This window comes from Fulmarus glacialis, unplaced genomic scaffold (genome assembly GCF_000690835.1).
Source record: "Fulmarus glacialis isolate BGI_N327 unplaced genomic scaffold, ASM69083v1 scaffold17429, whole genome shotgun sequence".
Taxonomy (NCBI): domain Eukaryota; kingdom Metazoa; phylum Chordata; class Aves; order Procellariiformes; family Procellariidae; genus Fulmarus; species Fulmarus glacialis.
In genome coordinates this window covers 11,912-31,622 of record NW_009234054.1, presented here as the reverse complement: position 1 = coordinate 31,622, position 19,711 = coordinate 11,912, and the positions used below count along the sequence as shown (strand labels likewise).

General features: G+C 35.5%; 1 protein-coding gene across 1 annotated transcript in view; it reads left to right on the top strand.

Moving 5' to 3' along the window:
• The window catches only part of PNPLA4 (patatin-like phospholipase domain containing 4), a 22,789-nt gene extending 5,479 nt beyond the window's left edge, over positions 1-17,310 (top strand). The window contains exons 3-8 of the mRNA XM_009585540.1: positions 1,274-1,458; positions 5,510-5,604; positions 5,781-5,916; positions 8,985-9,050; positions 14,764-14,916; positions 16,879-17,310. Of these exons, the coding sequence (XP_009583835.1) occupies positions 1,274-1,458; positions 5,510-5,604; positions 5,781-5,916; positions 8,985-9,050; positions 14,764-14,916; positions 16,879-17,010 (767 nt within the window). The 3' untranslated portion in view covers positions 17,011-17,310. The remainder of the gene's footprint in view (positions 1-1,273; positions 1,459-5,509; positions 5,605-5,780; positions 5,917-8,984; positions 9,051-14,763; positions 14,917-16,878) is intronic.
• Positions 17,311-19,711: the final 2,401 nt, after the last annotated feature.

The window sequence follows — 19,711 nt, the reverse complement described above, 5'->3', positions numbered from 1 at the left end:
TTTTTTTTTTTTTTTTTTTTTGGAAAATAGTAAACTTAGTTGGACCCATTCGTGGTCTGATTTTAATCATGTTATGGGTAGAGCAGCTGAGATTAGCATGTCTTCTTCTTTAGTGGTTTTGAAAGCTGTTTCTTACCTTCATCTTTCCTGCTCTTACCATTTCCGAGCTGAAGAGGCAACTTAAACCAAATCTGTTGCTGTACATGTTTGCCTCTCTTCATCAGAACTGACACCGCAGTGTCTGTAGATCATTTCCAAAAGAAGAAACATCAGCTATCTCATTATGAACCAGAAAAATCAAGTATAGTCCTGAGTATACTGGTTTTTTTTTTTTTTTTTGGTCCCATTCATATTGATGCATACCCAAATATACTAGGAGTTTATTTTTAATTCAATACTAAGATAATCTGTACAATATCTTGTGTATCTGTACAATATAATCTGTGGAATAGCTTGCTCTCATAATTGTAGTTATTTGCAGAAACAGGAGAGCTAGTAAAATGGGCAGCTTTTTTTTTTTTTTTATAAACTACCCCTGAGGATCTGAACTTACGCTTCCTGTTTTTTGTTAGATTTAAATTCTATCCTTAACACCTTCAGAATGTGTGTGTGTTTTCATACATTTAGTGCTTTTTATTTTACTTTGGTGGGGTTTTTATTCCTTCTTATTTTAATAGTAGCAATGATATGTTGTATGTTTTTCTTTTCTAAATAAAAAATGACTTTAAGAATTTGGCTACTAACGATTACTAATAATACTAGTAAGCAAATCAGTTCCAAAGGTGAAAGAAAAAATTGCTTTCGTAGAGAATGATATTGGGTTCAAGGCTGTGTGTGTATAAGGGTGCATGATGACACAGTAGCCAGCAGTTTTGTAATTAATTTGAGTTTTACTCTAGGTGGCTAACAGTGTTCACTCTCCACAGCATTCTTTTATCACTTTTGAGTAGCTACTTCTGTTTTGTATTTCTCTGATAAATTAGATGAAAATGTGCAGTTACGTTGTATATAGGTATATACATATATTTATTGATTAAAAAGGGATTTATGCTAAGGAGTATTTTAGAGTTGTTTTCAATTTTGGAGATGCTAAACTAACTGCTACTTGTTTGATGTATTTGGTAATCAAAAGTTTTTACTGTTCTTAAATAAACTGCTTTTTGTTATACAGATATAATATATATATTATGTGTTCCATGCCAAAAGAATAGATGTATATTATAAGATCAAATTAACTGATCCTTTTTCTGACTGTGAAACTTTATTTCCACAGCAAAAATGAAACATATCAATCTGTCATTTGCAGCTTGTGGATTTCTGGGTATTTACCACTTGGGGGCAGCAGCTGCTTTTTACAGGCATGGTAAGAAGTTACTGAAAGTTGTGAAAGCTTTTGCGGGAGCTTCTGCGGGATCACTGGCTGCCACTGTCTTATTAGCAGTACCAGAAAATATAGAGGTAAATTAATAAACTCGTGGGTATAGGACATGATAATTTTCAAAGGATATTTTTTATATAATCATCTACCATTAAGTTTTTTAAAATATTTTGGTTCTTGTTTTTCTACTTGCTTCTTGTAAAGGAACAGGACTCGTGTATGTTTTCATCAACAAAATCTGTGACTCATGGGCAGAAATGTTTATGAATCAAGTATTTCTTTATGACAAAAGTCTGTCATACGAACTTTATATTTTAAGCTGTGTCAATACAAATTTCATGTGTGTGAATGTTGAGTTGCATGCAACCAGATATACTTTAATATACCAAAATGTATATGCACTTAATCACTGTACATGGCAAAGTTAATCATTGTTTTCTTGGCTAGAGGTAGGCTTTGTTAAGCAAATGCATAGCACCATCCTTTCATCCTTTTGTGAAAGGAGATGCAAATGGTAGATGGACTGTATCTTCATGAAGTCAAAGAACACCACGCACTGGCGCAATTTTTTTCCTTGCTGTCTGTGTTCCATTAGACAGCACAAGAAGTGGCTTGTGCACCTCCTTTAGACTCAGTACAGTTCACAACTTCAGAGCAGTAGCTCGGCTGTATGCCAGGGGTGATTAACCCTCACAGCGTTCTGTTGTGACATGCAGCATACATGTCTGTTTGGGTGTTTTTCTCCGGAGATGCCACCCTTTTCTCACCATGGATATGGTGTCATGTAGAGACGGCAAAGTGATATTCACTGACTACTCTTACAGGTTCTGTGGGAGAGCATTAGCCTGTCTTTGTTTGTTTTTCCCCTTAGGTTAAGGCTGCTTTGCCCTCCTGAAGTGCCTGTAGTGCCTTAATATATGTAGAGGACTAGGCCTTGCCAAAATGTTAGTATTTCTTTAATATTTGGAATTATAATAGACAATGTTATTGTGGGGGGAAAAAAAGGCTGTGTTAGATTTTTGTTCTAAGTACACTTAGGATTCAGTCCAGTGAGTATCAGGTAACTTTCTCTGGGCCTCGCTTGTTACAACTTTCACTGCACTTGATTCAAAGAATAGTCCCAGCCAATACCATACTTTGCCACTGATCTTTCTGTTTGTTTGTTTTTTGTTTCTGCTGTGATATGAACTTAGCTTGCAGTTAGCTATACTTCTGTTGCTTTCAGCAGTAAGTTCTCCCCTGGCCTCTTTCCACCCGACCGCTCCCAGGTGCATTCTTTATATGATTTGGTATTAGGAAAGTTCCACTCTGTTGTGAAGAGAACCTTACTTGTATTCTGTTCAGGTGTTACTCCTTTTCTGTAGCCTCTGATTAGTAGTTCAGTTTCAAGTTTGCCTGGTATAATGCATACCTCTGACTTTAATTTCCTATATGGTGAGCACAGCAGCTAGCTTCTTCTTAGCCCAAGGAAATTTTTCTGTTTATTCTAGGCTCTGGGTATGAGCATTTGTTCCCAGCCTGGTCCAACTTACAAAAATCTTTCTAAATAAAAATATTAGAAGAGGTTTGGTTTTTTTTATGTTTGTGGAAACTAAGCCTATGTTACATCGAGTCTGATGGATTTTTCCTTGAAAATATGTCATTTTAATACAAACTAAAGAATGTTTCATGAACTTTTTAGTCCTTTTTTTTTTATCATTATTATTTACTTTTTAGTCATTCTGTTGTACTGTTTAAATGGAAAATTGAGAGCTGTTTTGGGGGGGAATAATTCTTCCTAGTTCTCAGGGAATTTAAATAAAGACAGTGTTGTGTACTGAATAGAATTAACTTTTCATATCAGGATAATTTTATTATTGCCTTTATTACATTTCTAACTTGAAATATTTTATATCCACAAATATAACTCTTACATCAGTTAATTATTTTTTCTTTTTTTTTTTTTTCCCCTCTCCCCAGAGATGGCTATATTAGACAAGCTATAATTAGGACTTTCTCTATCTCCTGGTCTCAAAGCTCTAACTCAACCTTTCCGTATCTTGGAGAGAACGTAACATTGAGGATTTCTTGTTTTGACTGTTGCTGTTCTAATATGACAGTTTGCAAATGTTTTTCAGTCATATCTTGGATTTTTGTCACTGTTGAAAAGGCATGGAACTTGAGAATTCTAGAGAGGCTTATAGAGTTATAGCTGAGTACCTATTTATTTGAAAAGTACCTTGATCATGTTTGGTGTCAAGTTTGCTTAACTCAATACAAGTAGTTACAATTTCTAAAGATGTCCTCAGTCACTATTTAAAATTTAGATGTATTATTTAAAGCTTCTAGCACTAAAATTATGAACAATTCGTAGCTGTAAGAAATTGTCTCTTTTGGCAGCAAGAATTGTATGGTCTATTCTTAGTACTTGTGATATGGAAAGTAGTTTTCTGTCATTCATCTAGGTTTGAATTCATCCAGCTCCTTATTACTCTTAGCTCCCTGTCACTTTATTAAAGCATCTTAAATATAAAGATAGTAGTTCTGAGGTTCTTCTATGTAGAGTTTGTGGGTTTCTTCTCTATTTAGGGAGAGAGGTGTCTGAATGTGACTCTTTCCAGCTGATTGATTACAGAAGAAGCCTAACTGCCTAATGTAGAATAAATTCAAGACTTGGTGCATATAACTAGTCTTATATATTTGAGTTAGCTTGGAACTGGCAGTGGCAAGTACCTCCTATGGTAAAGGTGCAAATCTAACCTGTGTGAACTGAATTAGCACAAATCTCTACAGTGATTGTTGCTTTAAGAGGTATGGACCTCTTAATGAACTTTTTTGATACATTTGTTCGAAGGCCATATAGAGAAAGTGGATGCAAGAACTGTATTTCTGTCTTTCACTTAGGTGAGTGCTCTGTCGTACAAGTGATGTGAGGAAGTTAAACTGCTCCAACCAGCTTGCTCCTGATCTCATACTAATCCTCACCCCAACTCTCTCCTGTTTTTTCCTTCCATTAAATCCTGCACCATCCTTCTCAACAGGACACATTCGCTTCTATCTTTTTTTTTTTTTTTTTTTTTTCCCTAGTCACATCAATCATTTATTTTGTTACTAGCAACATACTTGTTCTTCATGCAGGAAGCTAATAAGCCAGGAACCCCGAACTATCTATAGACAGATATTTTATTCTATAAACATGTGGTTATATAGGTGAATATGGGTATAATATATTTATTGAGTACCAATTTCAGAAAGTTGCATAAGATTGGATTTAGTTTTTTCCCAAGTCCCTAAAATTGTTAGGGAAGTCTGCATGAAAGGATAAAAAAAGGAATACTGAATAGTGAGTCTTAAGCATTCAGAACCACAATTCCTTATTTCAGAATATTTTTGCTAAAAAACAAATGCTACCTATTCCTTTACTCTCCTTTTGGAGTTCTTATGGCTCACACTTCAGGCTATTTTTCTGCAGTCGTTAAGACTAGGCATTTCAGCTTGCGTAAAAGAGATTCTCTGTGCAGTGGAATCTGTTGCCTGGTTTTCTGCAGTTGTCTTTTCTTCCTTTGTCTTCCATCCTAGTATTCCATTCATTAAATACTTCCATAGTATTTTATTCATTAAATATGTGTATTTGTTAGTTGCATGGTTTTTGCATTAGTGAGAAGAAATTGTAATAACTAATTCTTTTTAATGCTTATAGGCATCTTAAGGTACTTGTGTGGTTTTAGTACTGAAGTAGTCTTTAAAATAAAAGGTGGCTTTACAGTTGAAATGTAAATGATTGTTCTTGTAATGACATGGTTCAGAGAACTGATTATTTAGCAGTGGTAATACATAGAAAAATAGCCTTTAACTTTCCTTGATTGTTAAAGTGGTATTCTTGTGAAGTATTATTATTATTATTATTATTATTAATTTTTATTTTTTTTTTAATTAGGGATCTTGTTTTCTTACAAATTAGTTGTTATAAAAGGATCAACATTTTGTTATGCGTATCTTGTTACAAACTAAGCACATATGGGAAAATATTTTAGTCAGATCTTATAGCTCTCCCTTCATTAAAGCTTTAGCCACTAGTATGTTTTAGATACCATAGTTTAACATACTTCCCGTAACTAAAACATCCTTAATGGTGAATATTTTAATTTGCAGAAATGTAAGCAGTTTGCCTATGGATTTGCAGAGGAAGTTAGAAAATTGGACTTCGGTGCTGTAACACCTGGTTATGATTTTATGAAAACGCTTAGGTACCTATCTTAATGCATCTATAAGATCATTTTTGTGTGAAGCTCTCTAAATAAAAATGGAGAGTGTGCATATTTTTCCTGTACTGTGGAGAGCTCAGCACTCTTTCACCCCTAACATATTTGCAAGGTTTTTAAATAATGATGGTGAATAATGTTTAGCATCTTCTTTACTCTAGGGAAGGCATAGAGTCTATTCTTCCTTCTAATGCTCATGAGATAGCTGAGAACCGGCTCTATGTGTCAGTCACTAGCACCAAAAATGGGGAAAATTACTTGGTTTCAAGTTTTGCCTCCAGGGAGGACCTCATTAAGGTAATAAAGTTGGATATTGCTGCTTTAAATAAAAATGCTTGAGTTTCTTCAAGGTTTAGGAGTATGTTATTAGCTGTGCAATAAATCACTGTTTTACTCAAGTAATCACTTATACAATCAGTGATGCTACAACCATAACATAAATCAGATTCAGATTCAAATCACATCCATTCAGATGCATGTAAAGCAAACGTTCTTTCTAGTAATTGATTATATCTTAGTGGAAGACATCATAAGATATAGCAGAATAAAGGAGGAAATGGAATATTCCCTATCGTTGTGGATGCTTAAAGTAAATAAGAGATCCGTTATAATTAACACTTAAAGAAAAAAACCCGAAAAATCTCTCTTAATAAAATCTCAAAGTATGCATTGGAAGTTTGCCTTTAAAGTGTCATTTTTTTTAAATCTTGACCCTGTTACATTCTACACAGTCAATCAGTTCTCAAAATTTGTAGCACTTAATCATGCAAAGATAATTATGCAAAAAGTTTATGTCAAATTATGCGGTGTTATTTCTAGCTATGGTAGCCAGCAATGACAAGCATGGGGGTTGTTATTCTGTAGGTTTATGTTTTTTTGCAGTGAAATCTTCTAACCTGAAGACAATTAGAAGCTTCAAGATGACCTTGGAAATACATATATTTTATTAGTACTTCAATAGTTCTTTCGTTGACTTACCCATTTCTGTTCTATTCTTTTGTTCCATATGCTAGCAGTGGAATGGGTTGCAATAATAGTAATAAAATTCCAAATAATTGCTCATTGGAATACATTCATATTGTCTGTTCTTTCAGTGCATCTCGTAATACATGTTTTTGTGCATGCCTGCAGCTATGCATGTGTCATTTATACAACAGTCTGAATGTTGGTGGCCGCCCTGGTAGCATGGAAGATAGCGCTTGTTAGGTTATATAATCGTATTATGCCTTTCCTAGACGTGATCTACTATATCCAAGGCATGGATAAACTGCTGGGCAAACAGTTTTATAACAGCAGAACATCTGTACCCTCTGCCAGAAACCTTTCAACTTCCATATGCAATTGGTTTCAATGATTAATAAGCCTTACGGTTCCAAAGTTTTTTGTAATGGCTAAACTCAATATATGTTGCTACAATTTTCAGCTTTTATTTTCTTTTACTATTGCCAGTGGATGTGGAAAGGCAGTTAATAATCTCCCACTTTTGAAATAGTCTTTACATATGTGAAGATAATCATCACGTACCAGCATTCCTAGACTTGCAGTTCTTAAACTGGAGGTGAGGGGTAAGAGAGGTATGATTTGTATGTTTGTGAGGGAGCAGGGCACAGAATACTGTTTTATTTAGTTTGGAAAGGTGGGAGCAGTGAATAGGAGTCCATACTGGTCTGTTAGTGGTAGGGAAATACTGAAAGTGTTAGTTTCTTCAAACTTGTCCTCCCTCCCCTCGCTCTTGAGATCTAAGTGACTTTATAAGGAAGGCCAACTGCTTTCTTCAGTCTTCTTGAAAAGAATTCACACTTTGCAGGGGTCACCTGGTTTTGATTCTTTTCCTTCACTAAACCTTTTGTACCAGTTTTAGTTTAAAAGGGCCAAAGTTACTGAGATGGATTTGAAGGAGAGAGGAGAAAGGGAGTTGGGCAGGAGATGAGGCTCATGTTGGGAACTTGGGAACCCTGTAGGATGTCACTTTTGAAAATCTGGAGAGGAATGGTTTCAAGGGGGACCTTATCTTATGCTTTTGTGAAGGAAAGGCCTGTCTTGTAGAGAAATAGCTACAATTTCACATTTGGAAAATAAGCCTTTTTATCTGAGTCAGACAAAGCTCTGGTGCTTTAGATCACTGGGAAGAGAAATAGGCAAGAAAAGAGTTCTCGAAGTGAAAGTTTAAGACTTCATGTAGAGTCTTAATTAAAACTTGTTAGGGGAGGAGAGGTGTTTAATACTGAAAGTAGCTTAATTTGTTGTAAAAATAAATGCAATTCCACCAATAAAAGCTCAGGCATTTTCTTCCATGATCTCCATGGATTGTGAGGTTTTTTTGCACCTAATCATCTTTCACATAGCATATACTCCAGTCTGTAACCTGCTTCTGTTCCTCAGATTTGTCTGTTATGCTGCCATGCAAGCACATGCATGCATATTCTCCACATATAGCTATATGAAATTTTCTGACATATTGCACTTCATCCACACATCTACCCCTTCTCTTTGAAATGCTGTATATTGGTATATATATTAGTGTGTATATATATATGGGTGGATACATTGGTATAGAGATAAGCACACTCACTCTTCTTTATATCAGTCTTTAGTGTGTATATATGTATATATGGGTGGATACTTAGGTATAGAGATTCGCACACACACTCATAGATATTACTATGAGTGGATAGAAAGGTGTGTGTGTGCCCATCTGTACATGACAGAAGAGGTGTCCTGGTCTTAAAAAAAAAAAAAAAAAAATTGAGAACTGCTGTGGACAGCAATGTAGGCTTACAATAGGACACGTAGTAATTTGTTAATACTTGAATGTATTAAATGCAAAGTATCCGTACTGATAAAGATATACATATGTGAATTTTCAGGCTGTTTATAGTATTCTGGAAATTTTGAATTTTTAGAAAATCTAATTTCTTAGAAGAGTAAACACTATATTAATATGCCAGCAGAATGATGGGGTCAGCTTCTTCTTTGACAATACTCTATATGGCATTTTTTTCAGCATATGCATATTTGGTTTCTGCAAAATCGTAGATTTACTTCACATTGTGTAAGACTAAGTTCACACTCTTTTGAATCACATTAATCAATGAGTTAATTTGTGATATTTTGTTTTGAGGGTTGTCACTGTCAAGTCATAAAAAGCCCAAACCCTACTGAATAGCTTTAATTACATTTTATCATACCACAAAAACAAGACATTTTGAGATGATAGTGGTTTTATGAAAAACTAATGTATTAACTGGTTACTGCTATATTATTTAATACAGATAAATATGTATGAAAATACATATTGGTTCAGAATTACTTTGTTGCCTTTTCTTCACTTTTGTTCTCTGTTCGTTCTTCCTTCTTTTCTCTAGGTCCTGCTAGCAAGTAGTTTTGTACCAGTATATGCAGGAATTAAGCCAGTGGAATATAAAGGAGAGGTAATTTTTCATTAAGTTTAACTACCAACTTTTTTTTTTTGGTAAAAGCATTCTTCATTTATGATGTAATTATTTGATCTTGGGGGAAGGGTAGGTGGGAATTGCAGTACTATATTTTGTAGAATAGTTACTGTTTCTGTTGATACTGTAGATTAACATCATGAAAAATGACATGAGTTTGTTCATGTGTTGTTTCAAAAATTGTGGGTGCTGAGACTGAAATGATTTCTGTAGCATGTAGCTGTTTCCTAAAGGTAATGTCTAATGCTTACCATGAGAAGAAGCTTCTCGTAGTAAAGATGCTTCTCACTACAAGCTGTGTTACCAACTCTAGAATGTTTTTTGCAGTTTAAAGGACCACCATTCTGGTTTACTGTTTAATGGAAAGAATGATAAGAGAGGTCTTGGCAGCTTGGATGCTGCTGGACTACATGTGTGTGTCTACATGTGTGTTGTAATTCTGTACAGAACATGAGAACATTATTACCAGGCACCTTCAAATCTCTTACCTCTGGACAAACATTAAAGAATAAACTTTTTTTTTTCCCCCTATAGCACACAGCTATGAAGTTTTCAGAGGTGTACACTACCATAAGAAAACCTTTTCACAGCTGCCTGTACTTGGTTTGGCTTCAAGAACTTTTTTGTCTTTCTTACTATTAAGATTTTAAGAATAATTCTGTTTAGTCTATTTGTAACTACTAGAAGCATGAAAATAGCCATTTTTTCTTTCTGAGAAATACTACATGATACTCTTTCCTTTATTTCCTCATACGCATCCAAATGATGCCTTTAGAACATCTATAATCCTCGCAGCCACCCTGCCAAACAAAACCCACAAAACCGTATGCATTTGTCTCTAGCAAGAGGGAGTTGGAGTTCATTATGTCAGAAAGCTTGTCAGCTTTAGAATTATGTATACAGCAATACATACCAGCTAAAATGTTTGAAGGGTTTAAATCAGTATTGCCTGACTGCTTAAATGAATCACTGTTAAAGTTAAATGAAGACTGCTTTCAGCTTCCCAGGGTCTGGAAATTTTGTTGATTGGAGTCTTTATATGTTGCTTGTGCAGTTCAAGGGGCATACATGGTTGGTTTATGTTCATTCTGCCATTAGTTAAAGGGAAGGATGTATCTTTGTTAAATTTCTTGTGTTCTTTCAATTAAGAAATTGAAAAGTGGCTCAGTTTTGTCCAAAACTTATTTAAAACCCATTTTACTAGATGAACACTGCTGTTATGATTTGCCTGGGTATTTTAGTATTTACTGAAACACCTCTTCTTAGTGGACAGTTCTTGTTCCTGCCCAACTTTGAAATCAATGAATGCTTTATGGAAACTGGTTCTTCTGTTACTTGAAAGCTTGTTGTCATTCCCAAAGCTTCTTACTACTCTTCTTAAGTGAGATTCAGAAAAGGCAATTTCTAAGAAGAAGGTTGCTTTCGTTATTGTTATTTGTTGGAATGATTAGTTCTGCATGTCTGCACAGACTTTTCTCATGCTGTGTAAAACAGTGCATTTGTAGTTTGGGGAATTGTTTGGGTTGGGTTTTTTGGTGGGTTGTTTTTTTTGTTTTTTGTTTTTTTTTTTTTTTTTGAGAAAACTGTTGCCCATAGATGAATGTGACTTGCATTCTTTAGTCCAAAATACTTAGAGCAGGGTGAGAGCAAAGACCATAGGATTTCTGTTGCAATAGTATTTCCATGGCTTGGAATACTGGGTAATGAGGATATGCAGGTGGGTAGTAGGGGCCCTAAAGCATGCGGTGTAGAGCCGGATACGTGACGTGTAACCTCATGATCCAGACATGGTGAGCACTGAAGTCAGTAAGATGGATTGGATATTGATTTGGCTCTGCAAGGCCACCTATCATACTAGCATCATATTCCAAGTTTCCTGAAAGCTTTACTGTAACAGACCAAAGTTCTGTCTGTCTGCATTCACACTAGTTTCAGGGAGTAAATTCCTTAGGCCATATGGTCCATGGCAGCATGGAATTGAGCTTACTCCCTGCTAGCTGCTCTAGTCTACTGGCCTTATCTGTGCTTCAGAACAGTTGGTCTGGATCTTCTCTGGGCTACATACGTCACCTATGTACGTATCACTAGGTCATCTGGCAGTGTTTTTGAAATGTGTTCCAGTATGTTATCATACATGTTGCATGATGTGGAAGGGAGTATGGTGCAGTTTTGCTGGAATCAGAAAATAGCCAAACCTGTTGCTAGCCTGTCCATACTGCCTACAGAGAGCGAACCCCAGGGTAAACTCTTCCCAGCATTGCACTTTAGTTTTCTTTTTAGGAAGAATGCTTTCTGGGAAGCCTTTGGCTCACACTGGAATTAGCTAACATACCTGTAGTAGACATGCTTGGAGGCTAGACTTTTGGGGTGAATAAGCTAAATTGCATGATAGCATAGGCATAACATCAGTCTGTTCATAGTATGTTTTCTTCTGGTTTGATAAGCCTAAAAATAATCTGAAGGAAAAGGGAGTGTAAAATAGCATCTGAGAATTTATAGTCTGTTAATGGCCTCACCTAGCTTTTTACCTGGGTTGGGTATTTAAGGTGCTGTTGGACTAGGCTTCCAGTAACAGCAGAGCAAACTTGCTCCATGTCAAATTATCTTTCTTTGAGTTGGTTTGATGTCCTCTGAATCTCTGGTAAGGTTAATCTTCAAGACAGCTAAAGATCCGCAGATGATTGAGTTGACTGTATCTGATGATGAGGCTGTAGTTTGTGTCACTGTAGTTCTTACAGAACAGCTTTGTAAAAACCATCTACTGGTAAATGGGTAGATTCTGTTAGGTCCAGCCCACATCCTTAATTTCATTGTCTGGTTTGGTTTTCATTGCACATTATTTCAGAACTTTCTCTGTCTTTTCACTGTACCTAAAAAAAAAAAAAAAAAAAAAAAAACCTAATTCAGAAGTTACCAGGAATTTGCTTCATCAGCTAAGAAGCATTTTTCAAGAATCAGTTAATGGAATTAAAAGAATCTGGGGCATTACATCTCTTTATTTGCAGCATATAAATGTTTTATTTTAACTATGTAACATGAGGGACTATGGAGCCAAAATATTTTTGACTGAGAAGCAGTTTCTCCCAAATGTTTGAAAGAAACTAAAATGACAGAGGGCATGTCAGCCAGGAATAATAGAATCTACAAAAGATAGTGCTTAATAAAAAGTATTGCCCTTGCCTTGGTAAATATTTTGATTTTTGGCTAAATATTGAAGTTACATGAGAGGAGAAGGGAAAAAACCTAGATAATCAGAATTTTTAAAAGTGGGAGAACTTTTAGGTGGTGAAAGTACTAAGCTAGACTTAGAAGGACATTAATAATGTTGTCTGTTATAGTGTCTTTGACTTGGCTTAGACAGGGACTCCACTGTTCTTGTCGCTGTAGGAATTGCAACAAAAAGCCATTTAGTACTCCAAGGATCACTGCATATAAATCAATAATAAATGGCTATTTATAGACACACACAAAAAAGCCTTGGTGTTAGAAATGTTAAGGTATGTTACAGCTTTACTCACAGCTGTCGCAACAATAGTGTAATGGAGTATGAAAGATAGCTTTAAATGGTTTTGGAATTTTTTTTTTTTGCCTCCTTTTCTAAGGCAAAACAATCTCAATCCTAATTGAAAAATATGATTTTTGTGGAAAGTGAAGAAATTCAATGGTGGATTGTGGGTACTGACATCAAGAGCTAATGTCAGAAGTCAAGCTCTAAAGCATGTTATGAAATAATAGGGTAAAAAGGTCCATGGAGACTATTGAATGTGAATATTTGTAGCTTATATTGTAAGCTCAGGAGTGTAAAGAAGTGTGTAATGGCAAATTTCACCTGAGAAAGTGAAGAAGAGGGCAGGGTGGAGGGACAAAGCAACCTCTCTCCCCCCGCCCCCTCCTCCCAAATGGTGCTTGCTATATATCCACGTGTAAAAGAGTAAATCCATGTATTGCCAGATACAGGAGTTAACAGTGGAAGGAGGGGCAAGTGACAACAAAGTCTTTTGGTTATATGAACTCAGATGTGGCACCGTGAGAAATCTTATACCTATAGAATTAAAAGGAGGTTGGCTTTAAGTGAGAGTAAAGGACACAGCTGAGAGGGATCTATACAACCAAGTGACAGACCTCAGAGAATCTCGGGCTTCTGAAGAGCAAACACAGTAACCTGAGATAATGCTTCCTGTATAGCAGTCACTGCACTGAAAGCTAGTGTCTTGCCAACAGTTTGAAGACAAGTTTAACTTAGATGTCATAAACAACTTCCCAATAGCATACTTTTTGTGGGAGATTTTTTTTTTTTACTAAATTCCTGTAGCATTTTCAGTAATTTTGTGGGAAAACTTGCATTATTTTGTTGTTTCATAATGGTCACATATAGTATCACCCTACAGCAGAAAAGCATTCTTCTGCCTGATTGGTGCTAAAGAGTACTAGTACAATTAGCCATTTGTTTGTAGTGTTCTGCGTTAATGAAACTTGAAGCTGATATCCTGGAGTATTCAGTTTATCTTTGGGGAGGTCAAACCCTTAAGAAACACTGAGGTGAATCTTATAATATTATTTCTTACAGCATTTCAACTTGACTAGCATTAGGTGTCTGCAGTAGTCTGCATCTTACATAGTTAATGCATGTTTCCTTTATAATTAGTGGAGAAGAAGAGAAGAAAGCACTTTTTCAGCACAATTCAAATCAGATGTAAATGCTTACTTTATGATAAGGTGGACCATGTGCTAGAAGTGTTTTCTCTCCCTTGATGATAAGGGAAGTGTAGAATGACTAATTTGTCTATAGATGTATAAACTTCAGTGAGATGCATCTGATAACCAAACCTCATGTATGATGTCAGTGAACGCATCTAGCTAGTAGAGTGATGTCGAGTTTTGGGTTATGCATGTAAGCACAGAAAGAAATACAAATGCATAAAATATATTGGAAAGAGCTGAAAGGAGGAATCAGAAGCAGCAAAATGAGAAGCAGCAAAACAGTTGTCCCTGCTTGTACTGGGTTGGAATTTGGCTATGGTCCCTGTGAAGATCAGGCTTGCACCCCTAAACTGCCTGCAAGAAGTTCATTGGTTGCTTTTGTTTTTTCTTCCTCATTCTTTCCTGTACTCAAATCCTGTAGCAGACTTGATGTCTGCTCCTTCTTATGTGCCATAGTTGTTCAGTTCCTTCCCACCTTTACCCTCCGCTTTCTAGCTATTGCTGTCTTGTGTTGTATATGTAAGAAGGCAAGAGGCTCTGGAAGAACAAGAGAGAAGTCATACTTGGCTTAGCTTGTGCAGTCAGTTTACCTGCAGATTGTCCAGCTCGTAGTTTGAATCAGAGTAATGTTTTAGAGGAGTAGACTTTATCTGATATGGTTCACATGTAATATTAACAATCTTTTTGTGCATGTGCTGAGGAAAATTCTGTATGGGGTGTTTTGTTATTAACTAACAAGCTGTATCAGTAGCTTGATAAATATATTACACACATATTTACATATCATGTCAAACGCTCATTGATTAAACACTCTGTGTGTACACTGTCAGTTCCTTCATTTTTATGCCTCATACTCAAGCTTGTTCATGGTATTCTGAGAAGGAAACTTCTAAGTTTTCTTAAGGAGGAGGCAGGGACAGGAAGGATGAAGTATTCAGTTATGAACATACTGTACTAAGGTTACTTTGAAAATATTTTTTTTTTCCAATAGAAGTGGGTTGATGGTGGCCTTACCAATGGCCTTCCTATCTTGCCTGTTGGAAGAACTGTGACAATTTCTCCTTTCAGCGGTCGATTAGATATCTGTCCACAAGATAAAGGACGTGTGGATCTTTATGTTAAATTTGCAAAACAAGATATAATGGTGAGTTGCTTGTTTATTAAATAACTGCAGAAGAAGAAAAAGTAGTTGAGCAGTTAAGGTTATGCTTATTTTTAAGTGTTTATTTTCTGTGTATAAATCAACTTAAGTAAAGTTTTGGCATTTTCTGTTTTGCATATGGAATGTAAACTTTTTCTTAAACACAAGGGAAGGAAAATGTAGAATAAATTTTGTCAGAAAGGTTGAAAAGCATTGATCTAGTACAAAATTGAGCAAATTATCATAGGCCATTAAATGTAAATAATCTAGGCTTGCTTTAAGTATCAGCTGTCTTTGGCTAGGCAGAGGGTTTATAGGAGAAAAAAAAAAAAAAAAAAAAGACTTCTGTAGAATAACCTCAGGAGAGGGAAACTCCAGAACACCCCTTCATACTTACTGAAATTAGCTGCTCTAACTGAATTTAAAATACAAGTTTGTTGTACATTTGAAATGGTATACAATGACTTGTCACCTCATTGCTCAGGAGAGCTCGTGTTAAGATTTTGAACATTTGTAATCACAACATTTTTCCAGAAGTTATTTTGTTAGATGTTACAGAAACATTTCTGTATATTGAAATATAGGCTAAGACTGATTTTTATGGTCTCCTTTTCATCGTTGACATTTCTGTCTTTGCAAGCTTTGTCTCACAAACTTTAACCACAATATTGCTTCCTTTGACATGATGGAAGAAAATACCAAATAGCAGGTGACCTAGCTGTCAACAAAACTCTGTTAGAAAGAAAAAATAAATATTAGCAATAATTGGTACTTTTTTTTTAAGTTTCTTTTAGACAGTTCTTAATATGTTTTCTTAATTTGAGTAATGTAATCCTAAATTGGACCAATTTCTGAGTCTTTATAAGAGAGATTTTAGGCATGATAGTACTTGGTAAATGATCATAAAGCATGAGATTATTGATTTCATATATATTGAAAATATATGCAATTGCTTACTGTCTATTTCTTGATTGTGATTTGTATCGAATATCTAGTGCATCTAGAGGAGGAAAAATGAGCTGGTGATTAGATTAGAGATAGAAAATTAATTGCAGAGTTGCATTTCTTCTAGGGTCTTGCAAGTGCAGACTTGTACAGAATCTCAGGCAACATTTTAAACTATTCCATTTGAATCACCCTTAGCTTTTAGAGCTGTAAAAATGTGAACAAAGAGTAATTTTTTTCAGAAATACTGTAATCTGCATAAAAAGAAGAGTTTTATATCTTCATTTGTCTGGATTGGAATGTGAACAGTTTTCTGTCTCTTTGAACCTCCTCCATTTATTAGCCTCAATTTGAATAATTGCTTACTTCAAATAATGATGATTTTGATACTGTTTTTCAAAATTGTGTATAATAAAGTATGTGGCTAAAGTATTAAATTAATCATGTAAATGAAGTGTTCAGAACTTTATTAAATCTAATTACATTTTTAATTTTGTTGTAAACAATTTAATAATGTCTTTATTCAAGAATAGAGTTCTGAAATCTTTTTACACCATCAAAGTGACCACTTGAGTTCTTAATTTGTTGGTAATACAAGCTACATTGATACTTATATGTTAAACATTGCCTGGAAATGTTCCCAAGAATGTGGTTGTTTGCACTAGTAAGCTGTCAAAATATTTCCTTGCACGAGTTTAGCACATGCCAGCTACCACTCTGCCAGACAGTTCTGGGAATGTTTCCGAAGTTCAGAAATTTGGGGCAGTTTTACAGGCAGACAGTCTGTTTTGGAGGCTGTGAGTTTCATAGTGTCTATGCAGACCGTTTCTGCCAGTTTGTCTTGGCGCTCAGCAGTGTACTGTACCTGGACACGGCTAATTTACTAGTGTAGACATAGCCATGCTGGTCTTTTGGTTTTACATATGCTACATGAAACAGATGACAGAACAGATAGCAACACAGTCAAGTCTAGATAAGTTGCTTTAATAAACTAATTTATAGCTTCTCGCTCTGTTGCAGCTGTCTCTGGCCAACTTAGTAAGACTTAATCAAGCTTTGTTCCCACCAAATCAGGAGAAAATGGAATCGTTGTACCAAAATGGATATGATGATGCCGTACATTTTTTACTGAAAGAAAACTGGTTTGAATAGATGGTATGTAGAAAATTAACAAAACCTGATGGCTGTCTGTCAAAACACAGCTATGGGCATCCTACAGAATCTAAGGGATTGCTGTCCCAATTCCGGTTTATGGAAATAAAAATCCCAATGGAATTGCCTCTACTTCTGCCAAGAAAGTATCAGTTGCACTCCGAAGACCTCTATAAACATGCCAGAATGGGAATTGTAGTTGCCTGGTAGTTATCTTGTTTTGAGGAGGTTCAAGCTTAGATCCACTTTGCTTCAGCTGAGGACTTGAGTGTGGGATTTGTAAAAAAGCTCGTACTGTCATAATTGCAGAAATTTGGAAAAGTCTTTTTCAGTGTTATTTGAGAGACAAATCGAGGTTGTAGCATGAAAAATCACAATCTGTATTGTTCACTTAATGTAGTAGTCGTGCATGCTAATTGGATGCTTGCAATATTGCTGGTCTAATACATATCCTTGCAGTGTTCTAAAGGATTTGAACACTTAGCACTAGGCACAAGAAATAAAACATTTGCACTTTTTTACTCTGATACATGTATTTTTTAACATTAAAAGTTCTTTCTTTTTTCAGTGAATGTGGTCTTTACAAATTTGAAATCCTAGTTGAAATTTGTAACAGAAGTGTGATGTTTGAACCTAAAAATATCTTGTAAAGAAGGATGTAAGAAATTGTTATATTTATTATATTTTCTTCCTCTTCTAAAATTGAATAAATACATTTTCTTGAAGCTTTTGTCAAGAGCTCATTTATAAATTTCTCGGAATACTATAACAACCTGATTGCAAAAAAACAGTCTGTTGGAGAGAAGTTGAAGTAAGTCAGCAGGTAATGAACTCAGACTCATGTATCTTGTTCTTTTACCATTCACCTTGCATTGACTACCTTAAATGCAAGTTCAGGATTTTCAGTCTTAACGCCTAAATCCTAAAATCCACAACTGTTTATTTAAAAGCAAACAGTGTTTGGTTTTTTAAATTGTGTTTTTAAGTTGATTTCTTAATACTTTAAAAAAAAAAAAAAATTGGAGATTGAATCAAACATGTATGAAGTTATGGAATTCCCCAAAAAAGCCGGGAAATCTGGGGAGGTGAGAAATAAGATTAAAAAAAAAATCTGCTATAGCTGTTTGAAAGCCTCTTCAGCACATAGCCACCAGATTTATATTCATATGTAGATTGCATCTGATTAAGATTCATGTGGCAGGGATTGAATTCTTTTATTACTGTTTTTGATAATGAAATAAATTTAAAAAAAAAAAAAAAAAGCTGATGTAAAACACCTCACTTTCATTTTAGAACAGCAACTCTTTCTAAATGCATGAGGTTCTGTATACAGTGACAACAGGATAGCTTGCAAGATTTCCAGATCTGTAGGACAGCATTTTTGCGTGTAAAACTGAAATAAGTTACCTTTGTGCCACCAAGGCACCTGTGCCTGGCTCACTTGCATACTCATTTATACAGAGGATAACTTTCAGCATGAACAGAAATAGTAGATAATGCTATTAAGGAATTCTCTTCTTTCACACTGATCTGCCGTGGCCTAAGTCTCTGATTCAATGGTAATACCTGTTTTGGCACTCTGGTGGAAACTGAAAACAGGTCTTTTTCACTTAGCGTTCTGGGGGCTTAGAGCTATTCACAAGCTTTGAGAAACAGCGTACATCTAATCAGTTACCTTTCTGAGCAATAATGGTGCCATATATATTTAGCGAGCCTGTACAAAGCTTGTTTACCTGGATGCAGCTGCAGATGCCCAGCTGGCCAACAGGGTATTCCATACCATATGATGTCATGCTCAGTATACAAATAAAAGGCATGGTCCAGGAAGTAGGGATTGCTACTTGGTTATCAGTCAGCAGTTGGTGAGCAATTACATTGTGCATCACTCACTTTGTATATTCTATTATTACTATTATTGTTGTTACTTCTTTTTCTGTTCTATTAAACTGTCTTTATCTCAATCCATGAATTTTACTTTTTTCCCCAATTCTCCCCCTCATCCCACTGGGGGGGGCGGGGGGCAGGGGAGGGGGGGAGTGAGCAAGCAGCTGTGTGGTGTTTATCTGCCTGCCGGGTTAAACCACAGCATGTATAGGCTATAGTCTTACTGGGCAATTACACTTGTATATTTTTATTGGTTAAATATTTTCTATTTAAAAGAAGCAGTGAGAAATCTAACAAGATCAGAGCCTCTTAGACCACCTTTTCTATTAACAGTAGTCATATTCTTTGAGGAGTGAATATTAGCCTTTCTGAATGGAGGAAGTTCAGGGGTTTTTTAACACTTTGCAAGTTCTTCAGTTTGGTATGGATCTTTCCTGGCTAATTATGCTGACTAATAGCTGGAATTTTCTGTTAGAATGACATAAATCAGTTCTGCTGAAAAAGGATCCTAGCCACCTTGTTTACGTTTGTCACAAAAGCCTAAGGTAGCAGGGAATCCTCTTTCAAGAAGTCCTAAATAAATGGAATTGAAAAGCAGTTAGCAATCTCTCTTGTCAAAACAAACCACAATGAAATGTATTAATTTGTAATTTTAAGAATGCTTCTTAAGTAGATTATGTTGTTCTGTTCTGTTAGGGATGTTTTAGGTGTAGTCCTTGTGTAACTGAAAGCAGAACCTGAACTTGTCAGAATTTCATCTTCTGATGGACTTCCTACACAAATAGGCTGCATAACTGTTTTTAAAAAATACATTGTT